Source organism: Lontra canadensis, unplaced genomic scaffold (genome assembly GCF_010015895.1).
Source record: "Lontra canadensis isolate GAN:19392208 unplaced genomic scaffold, GSC_riverotter_1.0 scaffold104, whole genome shotgun sequence".
Lineage (NCBI taxonomy): Eukaryota > Metazoa > Chordata > Mammalia > Carnivora > Mustelidae > Lontra > Lontra canadensis.
In genome coordinates this window covers 1,696,651-1,717,333 of record NW_022631098.1, presented here as the reverse complement: position 1 = coordinate 1,717,333, position 20,683 = coordinate 1,696,651, and the positions used below count along the sequence as shown (strand labels likewise).

The window sequence follows — 20,683 nt, the reverse complement described above, 5'->3', positions numbered from 1 at the left end:
TGGCTGTCCAGTTTTCCCAGCACCATTTATTGAAGAGACTTTTTTCCATTGTAATTTTTTCCTGTTTTGTCGAAGATTATTTGACCATAGAGTTGAGGGTCCATATCTGGGCTCTCTACTCTGTTCCACTGGTCTATGTGTCTGTTTTTATGCCAATACCATGCTGTTTGGGTGATCACAGCTTTGTAGTAAAGCTTAAAATCAGGTAACATGATGCCCTCAGTTTTATTTTTGTTTTTCAACATTTCTTTAGCGATTCGGGGTCTCTTCTGGTTCCATACAAATGTCTGGATTATTTGCTCCAGCTCTTTGAAAAATACCTGTGGAATTTTGATCGGAATGGCATTAAAAGTATAGATTGCTCTAGGCAGTATAGACATTTTAACAATGTTTATTCTTCTGATCCAAGAGCATGGAATGGTCTTCCATCGTTTTGTGTCTTCTTCAATTTCTTTCATGAGTGTTCTGTAGTTCCTCGAGTACAGATCCTTTACCTCTTTGGTTAGGTTTATTCCCAGGTATCTTACGGTTCTTGGTGCTATAGTAAATGGAATCGATTCTCTAATTACCCTTTCTGTATTTTCATTGTTAGTGTATAAGAAAGCCACTGATTTCTGTACATTGACTTTGTATCCTGCCACGTTACTGAATTGCTGTATGAGTTCTAGTAGTTTGGGGGTGGAGTCTTTTGGGTTTTCCATATAAAGAATCATGTCATCTGCGAAGAGAGAGAGTTTGACTTCTTCAATGCCAATTTGGATACCTTTTATTTCTCTTTGTTGTCTGATTGCTGTTGCTAGGACTTCTAATACTATGTTGAACAAGAGTGGTGAGAGTGGGCATCCTTGTCGTGTTCCTGATCTCAACGGGAAGGTTGCAAGCTTTTTCCCATTGAGGATGATATTTGCTGTGAGTCTTTCATAGATAGATTTTATGAAGTTCAGGAATGTTCCCTCTATCCCTATACTTTGAAGCGTTTTAATCAGGAACGGATGCTGGATTTTGTCTATTTTCTTCTAGTGGCTTTATTTCTGCTGTTTTGGACTCTCTTTCATGCTTGAGGCTTTCATTACTGTTCTTGTTATCTAGTACTGCTTATGAAATTATTCCAAAATCCAGTGGCTTAAAACAACCATTTAATACACTCATGAATTCAGTGGATTGGGAATTCAGAAAGGGCATTGGAGGGATGGTTCCACAATGTCTGAAGTCTAACTGGGAAGGCCTGAAGGGTGTGGTGGTGATATCTGGTGGCACGAATCACTTGAAGGTATCTTCACTCACATGTCTGTGGGGACACTAGCTGTCGGCTATGGCCTCATCTGGAGCTGTCAGTGAGATCACTTATGTATGGTTTCTCCATATATCCTAGACTTCCTTATAACATTTAGAGATCAATCCATTACATGGTGGCTCATGCCTTCAAAAGCAGCTCAGTCTCTGAGACTGAGGCAAAACCCTTTTCTAACGTAGTTTTGCAAATCACATAGTGTCATTTCTGCTATATTCTACTGGCCAACCGACAGGTCAGCCCAGATTCAAGGGGTAATAGGAACAAACCCTACCTCTTAATGGGAGGATTGTCAAAGAATTTGAGGACATGTTTTTAACACTGAGACATCTGATAATCCTTGGCTGTCTTAATATTTTTTACTAAATAAAAAGCCAGGGACTAAAAGCTTATTGGAAGGGAGGGCTTTTGGGTGTGAGCACGACTATAGAGTGATATGGCTGGGCTGTTCCACTGGGAAGACCCAGAGGTCAGCATCTTCAGCTCTTTTCTGTTGGGCTGCTCCAACAAGCCAGAGAAGGCCCTGTCACTCTCATGACTGGCTGTCGAAGTTAGAGGAATGGGGAAGGAGAAGCCGCCTGCACAACTCAGTCCCCTTCATCACTTCCAGTGTGGTTCGCCAGTACCTGTACCTGATTGTCGTCAGACTAAAGGAGACCCTTTAACTCTCTAGAGAATAATCCACCAGACTCTCCTGCGGGGCAGGGAAGGGCAGAAGCTGTGTCCTAGGGAGGGGGATTTGGGCCTCTAAGAGTTTCTTAAGATATTTTCAAGCAGTCTTGTTATTGATCCTGCCTTCACCCCTATTTCCAGAGACACGTAATGCTGCCAATTCCTGAACCTTTTGGGAGCTCCCATGGAATAAATCAGGTCACTTCTTACATTTCCACACTACCTATTTGGGATTTGCTTTGTCAGGGCTGCTAAATCAGTTATCACTTCATCTGTTTTCCAGCTTTCAAAATGAGGTTTTTCCCGCCTCACTCCTGATTTTTCCTGTCCTTGTGGGTTTATCATTTTTTGGAAAAAGCCTTTATGTTAACTTTAGTGAAGTTTCAAAAGGAGCATAATGCATGCATTAACTATGCCATCTCTAACTAGAAGTCCTGACTAAGCAGACACTAAAAAAGACAAAATCCTAGGTAACATAATCACTATTAGTTAGGAGTTTAGATAAAAGAAATTGCCATTTACTCTGTCACATTGTAAAAATGAAGTGGGGACCAGTATTCCCCTGCAGTGGATTTGGGATGAACAGCTGTGTCTTAACCATAGAGTGCAGACCTGCTCAGCAAATTAACAGAAGAGAAGAGCTGGAAAAATTTAAAAGAGAAGAAAAACTAAAATTTTCTTAGAAAATTTCTAAGAAAGCCTGGGTACAAGGCCCTCAGAGCAATAAGCATGGTTTAAATGGTTTAAATGACATTTCTCCTTTAAATTGCCTGGGTTGCCTGGTGACTTGGAACATCTTTCCGTGTTCCTCCAAACCAGTTTGTATGTGGCCCATAAGGGTGTGACATTCAGGTTTTAGTATTCTAAGAATAGAAAATACCATCCCAGGGCTCTGTCATATAGTCTTGGTTTTTATCTTCTGAAAGCTCAGTATAACTGTAACCCCGAAGGATGCCCCTCCTTAATACTTCCTTCTGTAGCAGTACTCATGGTGGCAGGGTAAGTAATCCCATTGACAGCCCACTGCCATCAGTATTACCCACTAAACCAGCATCTCCTCTTTCTAATGTTCACTGAACACTAACTATGGAGTGAGCTAATAAGAACTTTTTATCCATTATCTCACTTTATCTTCATAGCAACTCTATGAGAAGAGGACTCACTTTATACCTGACATAAGCGAGGCTTAGAGAGGTTGGCAAACATAGATCACCTCGGGCTGTCTTCTGAACCTGCACTCTTTAAGTGCGATGTCATGCTGCATTAGAGGGAGAGAGCTACCCAAGCCAGAAGCTGATACAGTGGATATTATGCAAGAGCTGGGAAAGAGAAAAATCCACAGTGCCTGAAAATATTACTTTAGGTATTTGAATGAGAAAACAACAAAATCAAAACCCAAGGGGAAGTTCAAAGATCCCCAAGCAGCCAAACCACAAAGATCTCTCAGCTTTGCCCCATGCAGAGAATGTTCCATAGAAACTATATTGATAGTTCAGCAATAGGACACTTACAGAATGTTTGCTGGAAATGAGACAGTGTTGGAGCTTCTGGGGCAATGTTGTAGAAGTGAGTTTTTAGAGCTCCGCTCACCAGTAGATTATATGCCAGGTCAGTTATATTGATGCCCACAATTGCAAACGAGTACCTGCAAGGCACAGACCACAAAACCAACCGTGTGTCACATAAGCATTTAAAAATAACCTCATTGTTAAATTACTGCAGAATTATCAGAGTGGTAGGGTGCCATTCCCTTTCTACCCAGTCTTTACCCTGAATGTTGTAATTTATTAGTAAATGGCAGTAATGTAACCAAGGGAATTAAGAGTCCATATGCTTTGATTTGGTAATTCCATTTCCAAATATATGAGAGAACAAAATCTAAAACGAAGAGCTTTATACTCAAGGATAGTCATTATAGCAGTATTTATAATGGCAGAGACATAGAAACTATTCGGATATTCTAAAAAAAAGATGACTGGTGAAATAAATTATGGTAATCTCATATATTATAGACAATAAATACTGTATTCCTAAAGACTCTTTAAATTGGAAACATTATGCATGAAACAAGCTGTGTTTTATTATCTGCTCACAATTGTGCACAAAAAGAGGGCGAAAATGAAGCGCCGCCAAATGTTACTATATGCTAACTTAGAGGAAGAATATAAGGGTGATTTTTTGGTTTGCTTTCCTGTATTTTCTGTATTTTCCATAATCATATTTTACTTTCAAAATGAGACAGAATTTAAGTAAGTATCTTGACATTCGGAGTATATTTCCTAGTACCTCTCCTGCATGGCTACCAAAAGTTAAATGGAATTGATGTCTTCAGTCTCTGGGTAATAGAAGTCCAGCACATTAAAAAAAAAAAAAAAAAAAAAAAGGAGTTCTCCATTCAGAAATAGTTTTGAATGAAATGGGGCATTTAAAAAAAAACCAATAAAGTAAATTTATAATCTAATAGCCTGATACTTGATAAAAATCCTTTAAAAAAAACCCTATCAGATACACTTATTTTTTTTAAGTCGGCTCCACACCCAGCATGGAGCACAATGTAGGGCCTGAACTCATAACCCTGAGATCAAGACCAGAGCTGAAAACAAAGTTGGATGCTTAACCAACTGAACAGCCCTACCCTACCAATTATAATTCTAAATGATGATTTCTGAAAATCATTTCCGTATAGTTAGAGCTTTGTAAAGATTGTTAGCTGGTCAAACGGAAAGTAGTACCATATATTCCCACAAATAAATCCAAAAACATATGAACAGGTTTTTTCAAAAGTCCAAGTGGATTTTTATCAGGACATTTTATCATATTTTACAGTATTCTTAGGGCATTTTTTTTTTCTGATTCAGGTTCTGATTGACCATCTTTATATATGAAATCCCACACTCACCCAATTGCTTTATCCATCCTTTTCTTCTCCCACTCTGCTTTGCTGAATTTGCTAAATGAATGAATTAAAAAAAAGGATTTAATCTCTAATTGGTAATTTCTCTTTTAATGTTTATATTAAAACTGTTGACTAGATGCAGAGATGTCTATAACTCAGTTCTCAAACACTAACCAATTTAAATTTTATCAATTAAAAATCCACAGTAAAATTTATGTGGAGCTCAGAAATGGGACTATTTAAAGCCCTGCTACTTATCCCCTATTCCCTTTAGTGCAGCAGTGGGAGACAGTCCTTAAGGTGAAACACTAAAGTACTTTTTTATGAGATCATTGATTATCAAACAACACTTTCTCCATGAACCTTTGCCTGGTATGTCTCTCCTAACCAGATGCTCCCTTGCTCTTTCATAATTCCTGCTTGCATTTCTTTTGGTTTTTTATTTCATGACATTTACCCTATTCATTCTTATTTGTGATGTCTGGCTCACTTTAGATGCCAAATAAATGTTTATTGATGAATAAAGTAGTGAACTAGTGAAAGGAAGGAAGGCAGGGAGAGAGGAAGGAAGGATATATAGGTTTTAAAAACTCTGTTTTGACAAGTGTTATGGCATTTACTCTGTCTAAGGTAAGACAGCTAGCTAAACTATAGCAGTTCCATTTTAGTCTATTTTGTAATTTGAGCTTCTGGATAGTCTTTGTAGAAAGGGGTCTATCACAGAAGTATTCTGAAAATATTGCTTTACATTCTTTACTTTGTGGACTCGCAAGTCCTTCCCATTCTCCCCCACTCCATACCACCAGTGCTTTGTAAACAGGAATAATGTTCCACTCCTCTTTGTGGGTAATGCAATCCTCATTTTACAGAAAAAAAAATGTGGTTAACATTTGAACTAAATAACATTTCAGAACTAGAGTTATGAATATTAAGCTTCCATCTAAGTAGGGTTCTCTATAATTAGTTGCAACCACTACACACCCATGTGATACACACAGCACAAGACCACAAAAGCATGATACAAAATTGATATTTAACTATATATACTTTCTACTCTGTAAATGACTGGTGGTCATTCAAAGTAACTGTCTTTCATTCATATTAAAATATGCCATCTCTTTTGAAAGTGTAACTGCCTACAAACCAGACAGCCAACCAGCCAAAAAGGAATTAGATTTTTACTTAAAAGATTCATATCTGAACTAAACTGAGTTAGGGGCGAAATTTAAGAAACATTAAATAAACAAATTTATAAGCACCTATTTTCTCCTAACAAAGCTTTATAAATACGTAGTGTCTCTGTATTTGTTAAACAAAATAAAAGGCCAAATGACCTCCACTCATTTAATCACTTATAGGATATTCTGGACTAAATGGAATGAATCCCTTTCTTTAAGAAACACACAACAGCAACAACAACAAACAATCCAACAGGCAGAATTCTCCTCTTAAAATTGAATGTACTTATGTCCCTCAAGCTACTTCAGGACTTAACAGATAGAGGTTTACAAGGGCAATAACAGTGATGTGTATAATGCTTGCTGTTGGGTAGACAGGAGGAGTTTCCTTAGTATATATGCTGCTGCTCAACATCTGAAGTATTCAGGGCCTGAAATAATCTATGTTGCTATCACAAGTGGTCAGTATATACCTATTTTAGACCTTGATGAAGGGTAGTAGCATTTAAAAACATTTGGAGTTTTTGTTTACTGACAGTTACCATCAATATGAAGTGATTAATATTTGAAGTTCATCTACTCAATTTTATGGTGGGTTGAGGAGAAAAGCATGGTGGCTTTACCTATATTCCTCTCCCCGCCCACACACACGGTAGTCTCTTCTTAAATAAGAGTATTCACACATAAACTCTCAAATACATCCTCTCTGATGGTTGACACAAGAAATAAAACTACAAAGCGTAGCTTTGAGAATGGCTCGCAGTTAAAATTTATCACCCTATAATGATTAATCAAAAAAATATTTTAAGCTTATTGTCATTTCCCAATGGCCATTGAGGGTTCATGTGTTTTTCTAATGCTCTTCCAGGAATACCTGAGTCTAGACACAGACTCCCCAGAGAGTTTTAATTGGAGAAAGTTCAGAATCTCTATATTACAGAAATATGCAATTCAGAAAATGCAGTTAAAAAATTAAAATAGCTTGATTTTAACCAGGTAATATCTATATCAAGAAAGAGCTAAGTGATTTTACTGTTTTTCTCAAATAAAGGTAAAGAAAATGAAAATGTAATCTTATAAATAAAAGATTATAAATACAAATTTATAAAGTCTAGTGTAATTTGATGAACGTGGCCAAATGAAGCTTGAATAAGTATAATAATAAGGCTGTGGGGGCAAAGTTAGCCTGTTTCTGGATTTTGAGAATGGTATGATAAAATTTTGTGTTAATTTATTGAATATGAACACTAACAAGGATCTTGGTATGCTGAGGAGACAAAAGTGATACAAAATTGTGACTGCAAAGTGGTAGAACTCCTCATAGGCAATAACTACTATTTTTAATAATGAAATTAGAAATATCAGTAGAAGAACAAAATTGCAACAAAACTTCCAAATAAAATGTCCCTCTCTGGGGAGTAGATGAGGTCAGAGCATGTGTGGTGACATGTTCAGCTGTTAGGTGAAGTGCTGAACATGGGTCTCCGATTAGGTACAGCCATGAATGTAGAAAGGCCCTTTGATATTTTCTGTTAGGTTGGTCTAAGCTGGTTTTCCTTCACTAAAACACAACCTAAATATAATGAAGTATAATAGATGAAAAGTTGTGAAATGTTTATTTTTTGAAAAATTTTCATGAATTTATATTTCTGTAAATTCTTACCCATACTCATTCTAAAATTAAATAAAAGCAACAAAACACAAAAGCAAACAAAAATACCTTATTTCCTCTTTAGTGATATCCCTTCATGTAATCAGTTAAAGAAAAAAGAATATAGAAAAGTAAATGAAAATGCAAAGTATTTAGAATCTAGATTTTTTTACCAAGGAAAATAAAAAAACCTCAGCATTCTGGATTTTCTCAATTGGCCCTTGACTTCATGGCCCACCATTCTCCCCTCTGTTCCCCCCACTGTGCTCCTTTGTCTCTGAAATCTTTCTTTTAGACTCTGCTTTCTCCTTCCATGCCTACCTCCTTAATCCTCTGGACACCAGCGATGTTATCAGTCCTTTTAAATACTCATCTCACTTGAACGGTGCCACTTAATATCCTGAATCCTGTAATAAGTACCTGAAGTTTTAACCCTCCTATTCAGTATTTGTCCAAAGGGCTCATTTGAAATAGCTTTAAGCCCCACTTCTGGTGGCTTGGTGCTCCTGAGAATCTCACTGACATTTCTGTAGAGGAGAAGGTCCTCCTACTGAAGCCATAAGCCTAATCCATCTTTTATTTTCAGCAATTACCTGCATTTTGGATGAAGAGAGTCAGAGAGGACCTGCTGAGCTGCTGCAGCGTCTCTTTCTGCAAAATACCTGTGGTTGGGGGGAAAGAAGAGCAGAGCTCCATACCTGTTGGATGCATTCATTTTAATCCAGTTTCAGGCCATTTTGCTTTCAGAGGGAGACACCAGCAGAGGATTTCTACTTGTTTCAGCTCTTCCAGGGAACAGACGGCTTTTCATAATAGAATTTTCCAGATGTAATGACAGTATAATAGGGTAGTTGTAAAACGCACACAGATTTAGGAATGTATTGACTGCGTCTGAAGTTTTATTTTATCTTTTTATTTTTAAAGCTTTTTATTTATTTATTTGACAGAGAGAGAAAGCACGAGCAACAGAGCACGAACAGGAGGAGGAACAGAGGGAGAGGGAGAGGCGGCTCCTCGCAGAGCAAGGAGCCTAATCCAGGACTCAGTCCCAGGACCCCAGGATCATGACTTGAGCCAAAGGCAGATTCTTAACTAACTGAGCCACCCCGGCACCACAGGTTTGAAATTTTGATTATGAACTTCGCCATTCCCCAGGGACTAAGATATCTGTAGTTACAGGGGTTATAGATGAAGGGGCAGGATGAGGTCCGTCAGGAGGCAGAAGCAGCGTGGACGAAGGGACATGCTGAGGGGCTGTGGCAGCAGCCAGGGGAGAGAGAGGAAGAGAGTAGAGGAGGTGAGAGACGATGTACTTCAAGTACATTTGTCTTAGAGAATATTCACGGGTATAAGAATTCTGGATGAATGGAAAATATGGTGCTAAAAGCAAAATTCTACCCTGGGGAAAAAGGGCAATGAAATTTCTTAAAAGTACAGTTACATACCTTATAAAATACATCATAAAAAGTATTTCATAAAGACAGTAGCAAAATAAAATATTAGCATCTGTTATTTAATTTGACAGATTTAATTTAATATTTCCCACATCAATCTGAAGCATAAAACAAGCTCTAGAATTTTCTCTCAGAAAATTTAACCAAACTATTTCATTTTATATAATAATGGGGTATTTATAACATTTCATAAAAGAATAGGTGATTATCAAACATCCCAATTTTTAAATAAAGGCAAAGATCTAGAGAAAAAATAGGGAGCATCAAAAATGACTAAGGCTTAGTTTCTTCTATTTTTTTTAAGATTTTATTTATTTATTTGTCAGAGAGCACAAGCAAGGAGAACTGCAGCCAGAGGGAAAAGCAGGCTCCCCACTGAGCAGGGAGCCCAGTGCAGGGCTTGATTCCAGGACCCCGGGATCATGACCTGAGCTGAAAGCAGACGTTTAACTGACTGAGGCACCCAGGTGTCCCAGGCTTTCTTTCTTTTAAAAATACATAGGTTTCCACTTCACAGCACTCACCATATCACAAACCCCTTGCGCCTGGGGCAAATAATACATTATATGTTAATAAAAATAATTAATAATACAAAAATACATAGGTATCCTAACTAATAGGATCCTAACTAACTAATAAACACAAAGAACCACTGAAAAGACTCCCTTTGGCTCAAAAAATAGTGACTCCATATGAATTAATTCAAACATGAAAAAAAAGGATGAGCACAGTTATTTGAATCATGATGAACATATAAGAACCATGAATTAAGAATGGTATTTAAAGGGGCGCCTGGGTGGCTCAGTGGGTTAAGCCTCTGCCTTCAGCTTGGATCATGGTCTCAGGGTCCTGGGATTGAGTCCCACATGGGACTCTCTGCTCAGCAGGGTGCCTGCTTCCCCCCCTCCACCTGCCTCTCTGCCTACTTGTGATCACTCTCTCTGTGTCAAATAACAAATAAAAAAAAGATTAAAAAAAAAAGAATGGTATTTAAAGAATAAAAAAAAATTTTATTTGGTCACTATGAGAGAACTAGGGCACCAACTCCTCACTCTGATAATTGGCAACTAAACAGAAAAATTGAGCATCTGTCCTGCCTAAATGTTAGAGAAAGTAAATAACCATAGTTGATAAGGGAAACCAAGTTTTTACAGAATTCCAGCCAACTATTGTGGGAGGAATCATGGAATTAGAAAAGCACTTTTTGTGCAATTAATTAACTGATCCAGCGAAGATCACTGAAGGATGAAATGGTTAGATAAAGGGCTGGTGGGGGACTTTACAAAGCAGCCATCAGGCCATGATGCCTCTCATCCCTCTCAGCATAGGACTGAGCAGGGGATAATGGGGACTGCCCTCGTATGTCAATCTGGACTTCCTCAGGCCTTTCTGAATACCTCCAATTTTCAGAAAAATCCAGACCATGGGACATTTTGAGGACAGCTGACCTGGGGTCTTGCGCAAGTTTATGACATTGGGGAGGGGTCAAAAGAAATTAGACAGGGAGAGACATAATAACTAAATGCAATGTGTAGATAGCATATAGAACTGGATTGGAAGAAACTAGCCTAAGAAGACATTTTTGAGAGAGCTGGGAAATTTTAGTATGAACTAGATACAGATGACAGCAAGGAGTCACTGTTAATTTTGTTAGATGTGATAATGGCACTGTGGTTAGTATAAGGTAATACTGATTTTATTAGCGCTCCAAGTTGAAATGTGAGGGCAAAATGACAGTATAGGATTTCATTAACACTTCTGCCAAAAAAAATAAGCGTTGGAGGTGTTTAAAAATTTTGATAATCACTGAACCTGGGCAGTTTAAGGGGGTTCTTTACAGTTGTCCATTTGTTTTTGTATCTACTTAAATTTTTTCATAATACAAAATTAAAAATAAAAACATTTGAGATCCACTTCTAAAACACAATGAAGTTTGCCAAAGAAAAGGAAGAGGTGTACCTTTATAAGTTTTAGGAACCTGAGTTATCAGAGGACTTCAGTATTTTCTTGGAGTTGTCTGCAAAGTGGCTTTTGGAACTGATAACTCAGCTTTGTCATTTCCACATGACCAGGACATCACTTTTTAATAGTCGACCCTCCTCCATTTTACTTACTGCAAATTGTATAGGCCCAGAAGTCCCATTCCTCGAAAATCTGTTTTAGGATCATCACCTTGGAAACCAATTTCACACCACTGCTTAGAAATTCGAGATTCCAGTGGAGTATTGGGCTTCAGGAATTTCCATAACTGGCAGACAAGACAGAAAGTTAAACTGTTGATGTAAACACAATCACTCTTTCCTATGGCAGATTTTGTAAACTATTTTATTAGGAGGAGCTGTGTACAAAGCTGAATATAGATTTGATCATATTTCAGTGATCTTTGACAGCAGTTCTCTCATGTTCTGAAGACTCCCTGAAGGGACTCCAAGACCTTTTCAGAGGGTCTGGGAGGTAAAGACTATTTCATAATGAAACTAGGAAGTTATTTGCCTTTTCCCTCTCATCTTCTCATGAGTATATAGTGGAATTTTCCAGAGGCTGCATTACATGTGACGGTGTCATTACTCTGGAGGCTATGAAATGTGTACTTGTATATTTCAGTGTTTTACATCTTTCTGTTTTAATTTCTTTTTTTATTTTTATTTTTAAAGATTTTATTTATTTATTTGACAGAGAGAGAGGGAGATCATAATGAGGCAGAGAGAGAGGGGGAAGCAGGCTCTCCACTGAGCAGAGAGCCTGATGAGGGGCCCAGTCCCAGGACCCTGAGATCATGACCCGAGCCAAAGGCAGAGGCTCAACCCACTGAGCCACTCAGGCACCCTTGTTTTAATTTCTGATAAAAAATATATCTGCATTAGGGCGCCTGGGTGGCTCAGTGAGTTAAACCTCTGCCTTCGGCTCGGGTCATGATCTCAGGGTCCTGGGATGGAGCCCCACATCGGGCTCTCTGCTCAGCGGGGAGTCTGCTTCCTTCTCTCTCTCTCTGCCTGCCTCTCTGCCTACTTGTGATCTCTGTCTGTCAAATAATTAAATAAAATCTTTAAAATATATAAATAACTGCATAATCTCCCACACAAGGTCCTCAAAAATATGTAAGAGAATGAAGGTAAGGGGCGAATAGGGAAAAATTTGAGGCCATGTATTATTTTTACAGCATTATTAATAAAAAGAAAAGTGGACTGACTTGAATTTCATTTCTCACCTGTAGCAGAGGTGAGAATAAATAAGCATCACGTAACTTGATAAAGGAGGGTCACTGGTGTTCATGAATAAATAGACCTCAAAGTATGTTATCATTTTTAAGAGTTACCCAAAAGAATTTTAATTCCAATTAGCATATATTAAATGACAAATACAAATTGCAAACACTACGCTATTTACTGTCTAAGGAGCTGGTTCTGTTTTCCTGAGTTTTCTATGGAAAGATAGATTCAACATAAACTATTACTTGAGAAAGAGTGAGACCCACAGCTACATAAATAATGTTCAAACTCTTCTTTCTAATAAATAGAGATGGGCACATAAGCAAATTTACCTCTTAGACTATTAATTATTTGTCTTTATTAGAGACAAATGCAAATGTAAAAATTTTCTTATTACTATTTGGACATAATTCAACTTCTATATTATTTATTCTATGATGTATGAATTTTAAATCTTACAGATATTAGTAATATAGAAACAGCTTGCTTTATAGTGAATTCTCACATCTGACACAATATAGAACATAATATTCAGTGACAGGAAACACTAACCAAAAAAATGCAATTCAAAGGATATAATATGCTAATGGCTTAACAGGTAAATGCAGTCTAAAGGGTGAGAAAGTAAATCTATTATGCTTGAAAGCAAAATAGCAAACATGCATAATAAGAAATTCCTTTTTATATTATGCATATGAGAATTTGCCAGTGTTCTGCATTCATCAGGACAGAAAATTTTGGGGTTCAACAGAGGAGCACTAAAAATATGAGCGAAAAGTCCTCTTTTTAAAAATTCTTTAGGAACTGATTTGATTATTGCCACAATGAAAAAAACCAGAATGAAAGGAAACAGTTGGTAAAGCTCATCACACTCATTTAGCCAATAATTTGAAGTAATCTTAGGGCCCAACATAGTGGAGTGAAATGGCAAAAGCAAACATTTGATTTCTATTGGTAGGTTATCAATCTCATTCATTAGATGAATACTTTAGGGGAATAAAAAGTTTGAATAATGCTTAAAAAAGAAATTCCATTTTAATAATTTCATGTATCATGACAGACTAGACCAATGGCTAAAAATTGTTCTTTTTTTTTTTTTTAGGATTTTATTTATTTATTTGACAGAGAGATCACAAGTAGGCAGGCAGAGAGAGAGGATGAAGCAGGCTCCCCACTGAGCAGAGAGCCCAATGCGGGGCTTGATCCCAGGTCCCTGAGATATGACCTGAGCCGAAGGCAGATGCTTAACGCACTGAGCAACCCAGACACCTGAGAGAGAGAATCTTAAGCAGGTTCCACGCTCAGTGCAGAGTCTAATGTGGGGCTCAATCCCGTGACCCTGAGATCATGACCTGAGCTGAAATCAAGAGTTAGATGCTCAAGTGACTGACAGCCAGGAACTCCTATTATTTTCTATTAAGTACGTGACTCCACCTTAAATTTTCACTTTATTATTAATGTGGTTAGAAAATGTTTAATAGAAATGTCCATGTGAATAACTTATATGAACAGTGCTATCTATATGAACATAAAGTAATGTTACTCAGTTTCATCTCACCCTATATTTGAACGATCATAAAATCCAGATTTTTTTATACTTTAAGACTATAGGCACTGATAATGGTCTCCTGTGTTTATAAATCAAAGCACTTAAACAATATGGCAATATATTACCAAAGTCTCTAAATCAAGGGTTGGCAAAATTTGTCTGTAAAGGGTCAGATAGTAAATATTTTAGGCTTTGGTTGCCAAATGGTCACTGCTGCAAATACTTAATTTTGACATTGTAGTACAAAAGCAGCCACAGGTAGTACACACATCAATGGATGGACATATTCCAATAAAACTTCGCTTACAAAAATGGGTGGGAGGCAAGATTTGGCCCACAGGCTTTAGTTTGCTGACTCTTGCTCTAAACAATTTATGAACTAGGTAACAAGGGTATTATTACCCATTTTAAAGATGAAGCAGCCTAAGATCAGGCCTTAAACACAAACCATGGGGGCGCCTGGGTGGCTCCGTGGGTTAAAGCCTCTGCCTTCGGCTCAGGTCATGATCCCAGGGTCCTGGGATCAAGCCCTGCATCGGGCTCTCTGTGAAGCAGCAAGCCTGCTTCCCTTCCTTTTTCTCTGCCTGCCTCTCTGCCTATTTGTGATCTCTGTCTGTCAAATAAATAAATAAAATCTTAAAAAAAAATAAACACAAACCACGGCCTAGCCTTTTGAAATACAAATGGGAACAAGACATGGTTTCTCCCTTGGGAGGTAGTATAGTGCAATAGCGAGGAGCCCTTTCTAACACTTCACTGCCCGGCCCCATTTTCCTCACCTGAAAATGGGGATAATACCAGTATCTCACCACAAGGTTATTGTGACCATTAAGTGAAATAATGCTGCAAAACATTTACTGTGATGATTAATGTGTGCTGTGTTTTATTATTATTGATTTTATTATCAGACTTGGGATTTGAATTGACTAAAGAAGAGAATAAAGATCCCATTCCTAAGTGTTCTTGGGGAGACTAGAGAAGATTTCAAAATTGAACGAGTAAGGATTTTAAAAAGAGCTGGCTTTTGCTGTGAGAATAATAGGTAATAGAGGGAATCACATGGGCAAATATCTGGGCATATGGGATGCACAGTCTGTTGTGGTCAAGGTGAATGACAGAGCATGGTGGATACAGGAGATACAGCTTGCAGAAATAGAAGGGGTCCTAAATGCCATGTTAAGATGCATGGGAATCTGAAGTTGTTTGTTTGTTTTTTTTTTTAAGATTTTTTTTTTACTTATTTATTTGACAGAGAGAGAGAGAGATCACAAGTAGGCAGAGAGGCAGGCAGAGAGAGAGGGGGAAGCAGGCTCCCCGCTGAGCAGAGAGCCCGATGTGGGGCTCGATCCCAGGACCCTGAGATCATGACCCGAGCCGAAGGCAGAGGCTTAACCCACTAAGTCACCCAGGCGCCCCTTAAGTTTTTAACCTAAGGAATAACGTGACTAGATAATCCCTCCAGCAGTGTTTTAGAAGATGGAATGTAGGAAGCTAATACTTAGTGGCAGAATTATAAGGCTATTATAATAGCCCAAGTTGAAGATAATGTTAGAATAAGGTGGTGGGCATAGGAAACATTCAAGAACTATTTTGAGGGAGCTCTATGGTTAAGGTTTAGTGATTTTGTAGATGCATAGTATCTCCCCAATTAGATTGCAAGATACTTGAGTGTAGAAAAGATACCTTTCCTCAAAGTGCTTAGGGCAGCAGTGGACAGCCCTGGCTTTATAACTTACTAGCTGTGTGGATCAGAATCTGAACTGAAATGCTTATAGTTTGCTCAGCTGTAGATACCAACCATCACTTTGCTTAACTCTTATAGTCGTGCCACTAAAAAATAACACATACAAACTCAAATCATGACCACAGATAAAAGGTATATCATAAAAGTTCTTGATTTTTAGTATCTAATGAGCCACAATAATTCATGCATTCACCCATATTTGTTGAAAACCCACAATGTGCGGCATTCGTACAACAGATCAACTCAGACAGTGCTCAGCAGGCACCTGGATGCCTTACTCTGAAGGCACCACGGCCATTCTGATGCGTTCTTCAGCTGCCTGTGGCCTCTCTGTTAAGTTTTCTACCACTTTTTTCTTTCATTCACCTCTTATTTCTCACCTTGAGGTCATTTTAATTGAACTTGACTACTTCTATCAGAAAACACGATAAAAAAGGCAGTAACGGGAAATGAAGCTTAGCCAGTAGGTCAGCTAAATTTAAGCAGAGCAGAAAGGGAAGAAGGAAAACTACTTCTAAGAATGAGCCTTCTTTAATTTTCAGGGATTCATATCAGATATAGCACTAATTAGCAGAGACAAGTCATTTGTGTAAGTATTTACATACACAAAAGCACGAACTCCTTCACACAAAAATACAGCTCCTATTGACATTTTTTCAATGAGATAAAGTTAAGGCAGCTAAACAAATGTTTTCTTGAAATTTTGTTAGTGTCTTTTTGTATTCTAGCAAAGGACAAGGAAGCACTCCATCCTAAAAAGCATCTATTTTCAGGAGTGAATTTAGAAAGTATTTCAGATGAATAGTTCTAAAGGTTGGGTCCTAATTTCTTAAACTCCAAATTCAGTGCTTTGAGGTCAAGTTTTATTGGTGTTTAATAATGCACATCAGATCATATAAGATATTTAAGGTTTTGCTTTGACAGCCGGAAGTATTTACAAGTGCATATTATTCTTCTAACAGTTTTAATAAACCAGATATAAACCTTAACCTCCTCTTCTGTTACTCTCCAAGTTACATGAATAAATAATCAGCAATAAGATCTTAGGTAATTTCCCTAGAGGGCTATTGCTGAAGCAGAAACCAACTTCATCTTCTTTGATGTCTATTAAAAGTCATAAATGGAAATCCCAGGTCACTCTTTGACAAATGCTCTTTCTCCTACTGGCTTTCAATACAGTTAAATAGCCTAAACCTAAGCCAGAATATGAGCATTCACAGAAATCACCTCTGATGTTCTCTCAGATTAAAAAAAAAAAAAACGGCTTTACATTTAGCTTCCCACATGAATTTTCTAATGAAGAATTTACCTCCTACATCTGAACCAGCAAGCAAAGTAGGCTTTGCCAACCATTTCCACACCCATGTCTTGTTCATCTTTGTACCCTCCCCCTTAGAGTTAGTGTCTAGCACTTAGCCGGTGCTTGGCAGTGCTTAGCTGACCTAAGAAAAGCACAGAAATGTGTTCAAGGTCTAACCTTCAAAAGCATTTCTTCGTGTTGGGGGTTATCAGAATCATAGGGTTCTCTGCGTAGTTTTTCCACATCTGCGATAAGGTTTCTGTAGCCAACTATTTGCAGAAGGCAAGCCTGAAGAGAGATTCCCAACCTAAGGTGTTTAAAAACAGAAGAAACACACATGAGGAAAAACAAAACATATATTTCGGCATTAGTTCACTTGATGGGTGCACAAATTATATAAAATTTCCATATTTATATAATATTGAGGAAATTGCTGATATGGGATGTATTTAATCAAAGCCCAGTTTCTCTTTTCTTTTTGTGGACATTAGAACCATATTTAGTTTACTCAGAAAAATAAAAGAATGCTACTTTTCCTGCATTGGTCTCACAACTACTTCTTACTTGAGTGGAGGAGGCATAGTTTCTTACTGAAGCTTCAAATGGACAGTTGTAGAACTTGGCTAAAATTTACCTTTTAGCTGGCCTTTTCTTTAACCAAGTTGTAACAATATGGCTTAAAAAACAAGGGCCCTCTTTAATGCCAGTGACTTAAGTAAGATGTAGAAAATATAGGTGATAATGTGTGTGTGAAAGATAGACTGCTCTCAGGAGCACAGTGGAAGGAAAAATTCAGAACAATCGTATCGAAACAAATACAAGAAAACCTATGCTTGGGAGCATCCCTGACAGATGAGGCAATGCCAAGAGAAAGAACTCATTACTTCATAAAATTTCTCATCACGTTCTGACTGCTCTGTTTGTCTGACTGCTTTTTCCTGTGTTGAAACAAAATTTGCTTTCCTATTACCAAATGGTTCAAATTTTGTTCTCTGAGCAAATTTATTTCCAACTTCCTCTGCCATGACTACTTATTTTAAGATAGTGATTCTTTCTTCTAGTCTGATCTTTAGGCTTAAAAAAAATCCTGGATTCTTTCAGTTCCCTCTCATGGGACATGGGCTTCTCATGTTTTACTCTCTCGCTCAGTCTTCTCTGAATGTGTTCTGCTTGGATAACAGTTCCCTTAAAACGTATCACTAGAACAGAAACAGTCTGGCAAGTATGATACACAGAGGATCGCTACTTCCTGTGACCTCAGTTTGTTTTTCTCCCCTACTACATAGCAGATAAAATAGGGTCTTTTCAAGCACTCACATAACAACTTTATCAAGCAGGTGACTAAATAATCACCAAAATCCTTTTTTCATACAAGCTTCTGTCATGTAAATATTCTCCTGTACTTGTGTGATGGCATTTTTAAATCTGAAGGTAGTATTTCACATTTATGTGTTCCTGTTATTTCTTTATAGCTATTCACGTTTGTGGCTCAAAGATACTTAAATGTTGGCAATTTCATATGATTCCACCCAGAGTTACTGTCCAATATGGTCCTACTCCCAAGTTACACTAAATTTGAAGATTTTTGTTGTGGTGGTTATTATAATCATGACCATCTTTTTTTTTTTTTTTTTTGAGGAGAAAATAAGATGTTTAGAGGTTAAGTCTAAAGCTGGGAGTAATAGAGAATTACACATTTTAGGACTGTATACCTACTCCACATATTGAGTGTGGAGATAGCCCAAATACTAAACTTCAACTGAATATTCAATTAAATGGCCCTGATAATTATCTGTTACCATAGCACCAAAAAACCAAATGAGATACTTAAATTTAGGAAAAGAACAGAGTGGCTCTGGTTACCCAGGGAATCATTGTATGACTGAGAAGAGAGTTGATTTTGAGGAAGAGAGCAGGAGAAATAAGAAGCAACAAGAGGGGCCAATTCCATTTTTCCCCCATTTTTACTGTAGTAATTTTTCAAGTGCATAAGCAGCACTTAAAAAAATGTAATTAAAACAAAATGTGGTTAAAAATTATGGCAGCAGCCCAAGTGTCCATCAATAGGTGAATGGACAAAGGTGTGATATCTATGTATATCTATATAGATGTATATAGATATATACACATATATACACACACACACACACAATGGAATTTTAGTCATAAAAAAGAATGAAATCTTGTTTTTTTGCAACAATGTGGACGAATCCAGAGAGTTTTATGCTAAATGAAGTAAGTCAGTGAGAGAAAGACAGATACCATATGATTTCACTTACATGTGGAATCTAAGAAACAAAACAAACAAAAACAAAGGGGAAAAAAAAGAAAAAAACCAAGACACAGACTTTCAACTACAGAGAACACACTACTGGTCACCAGAAGTGAAGTGAGTAGGGGAATGGGGGACACAGGTATTGGGGATGAAGGAGGGCATGTGCTGTGATGAGCACCAGGTAATGTAAGGAAGTGTTGAATCAGTATATGGTGCATCTGAACTAGTATAACATTGTATGTTAACTACGCTGGTTAACGGTAGTAATGGGTTGATAAATTATAAAATATTTCCCCTAGCCTTCTCTTTTTCCTGATTTTTTTCCAGAAAATTATTTAACTTTTAAAAATTACATTTTGTCGTGTCAGTCTAGAAAACACTGAAATCCATATTGAGATGTAAGAACACAGTCTACCGCCTATAAAGGTTTTTTCTGCCCTAAAGGAAATCAAAAGAATAGATGGCAAGGAAATGCTTCTGAATGAAGCATAAAACTTTCATGGAAGAGACAAAAAAGATTTACTATTAAATCTAATCCAATCTCCAAATACGATTGTGAGTCTAATATATCCCTCATGCCCAATTGCAGTCTTAAATTTTTGGTTCAACTTAATTTAAAATGAATTGCCTTATATCTTCCCAAAGAAATAAAGTATATGTCAGAGGTTTCAAAAAGACATTTACTGTATAATTAAATCACCCTTAATGACTGAATAAGGAAAAGACAGCTAATTAGCTGAAGTGTCTGCAGAAGAATGCTATGGAGACCATGCAGAAATGGAGTTTTGTGATGAGCCCCAATTAGCTAGTACCCAGAATTCCTCCAAGAGACAGACCTATACAAAGTGCACTCTGAAAGGCCCTTCAACGACAGCTCCCTGTCTTTGGCAATTAAAAGCCTTTCTCAGAGATAACATGAAGTTCTCGCCTATGCACATTTAAAAGACAGTTTGATTGTTACCTACCTAAACTGTCTCTAAATATATCTGCCTACGGGATCTATTCCACCCAACATCCTTAGCCCAAAATTTTACTGAAAACTCCTGCACCCAATGGAAAATATAAAGCTAATTTTAAACATCATGTACATTGCCAAATGAATTTTAATATTTCCAAGATGAGATGACTAAATTACAAAGTTCTGAAGTCTTCAAATAAAAACCATCTCTCCCTCCCACACATGCCAGTCTTCTTGACAAGCAAGTAGGAACAGTCTCCGAGATTATCTGCCCGTCAAAAACAGAAGGGGTATGTTTGAAGGAGCAGAATTAGCTTAGGCACATTTACAACGTGAACATTTACTGTTCGTGTAAAGCAGACCTCACACGGAGCAACCGTTGCTAAATGGGCTCCCTCGATTTCATCTTCTGATATCAGGGCATCCATCAGATTTCTTACTGCAGCTCAGAAGCATAAACAGAAATGGTAACAACTAGAGAGCTGCTGCTCTTTACAGATCTGAAA

General features: G+C 37.5%; 1 protein-coding gene across 5 annotated transcripts in view; it reads right to left on the bottom strand.

Annotated features, from left to right (window-relative positions):
- Positions 1-20,683, bottom strand: part of ELMOD1 (ELMO domain containing 1) — a 64,131-nt gene that overhangs the window by 8,009 nt on the left and 35,439 nt on the right. For 4 of the 5 annotated variants that reach the window (XM_032838367.1, XM_032838370.1, XM_032838369.1 and 1 more), the window contains 6 exons: positions 17,122-17,251; positions 11,257-11,390; positions 8,282-8,350; positions 7,758-7,781; positions 4,863-4,913; positions 3,475-3,608 (listed from right to left, as the gene is read on the bottom strand). In XM_032838367.1, the coding sequence (XP_032694258.1) occupies positions 3,475-3,608; positions 4,863-4,913; positions 7,758-7,781; positions 8,282-8,350; positions 11,257-11,390; positions 17,122-17,251 (542 nt within the window). The remainder of the gene's footprint in view (positions 1-3,474; positions 3,609-4,862; positions 4,914-7,757; positions 7,782-8,281; positions 8,351-11,256; positions 11,391-17,121; positions 17,252-20,683) is intronic. The other variant, XM_032838371.1, reaches the window with a different exon arrangement.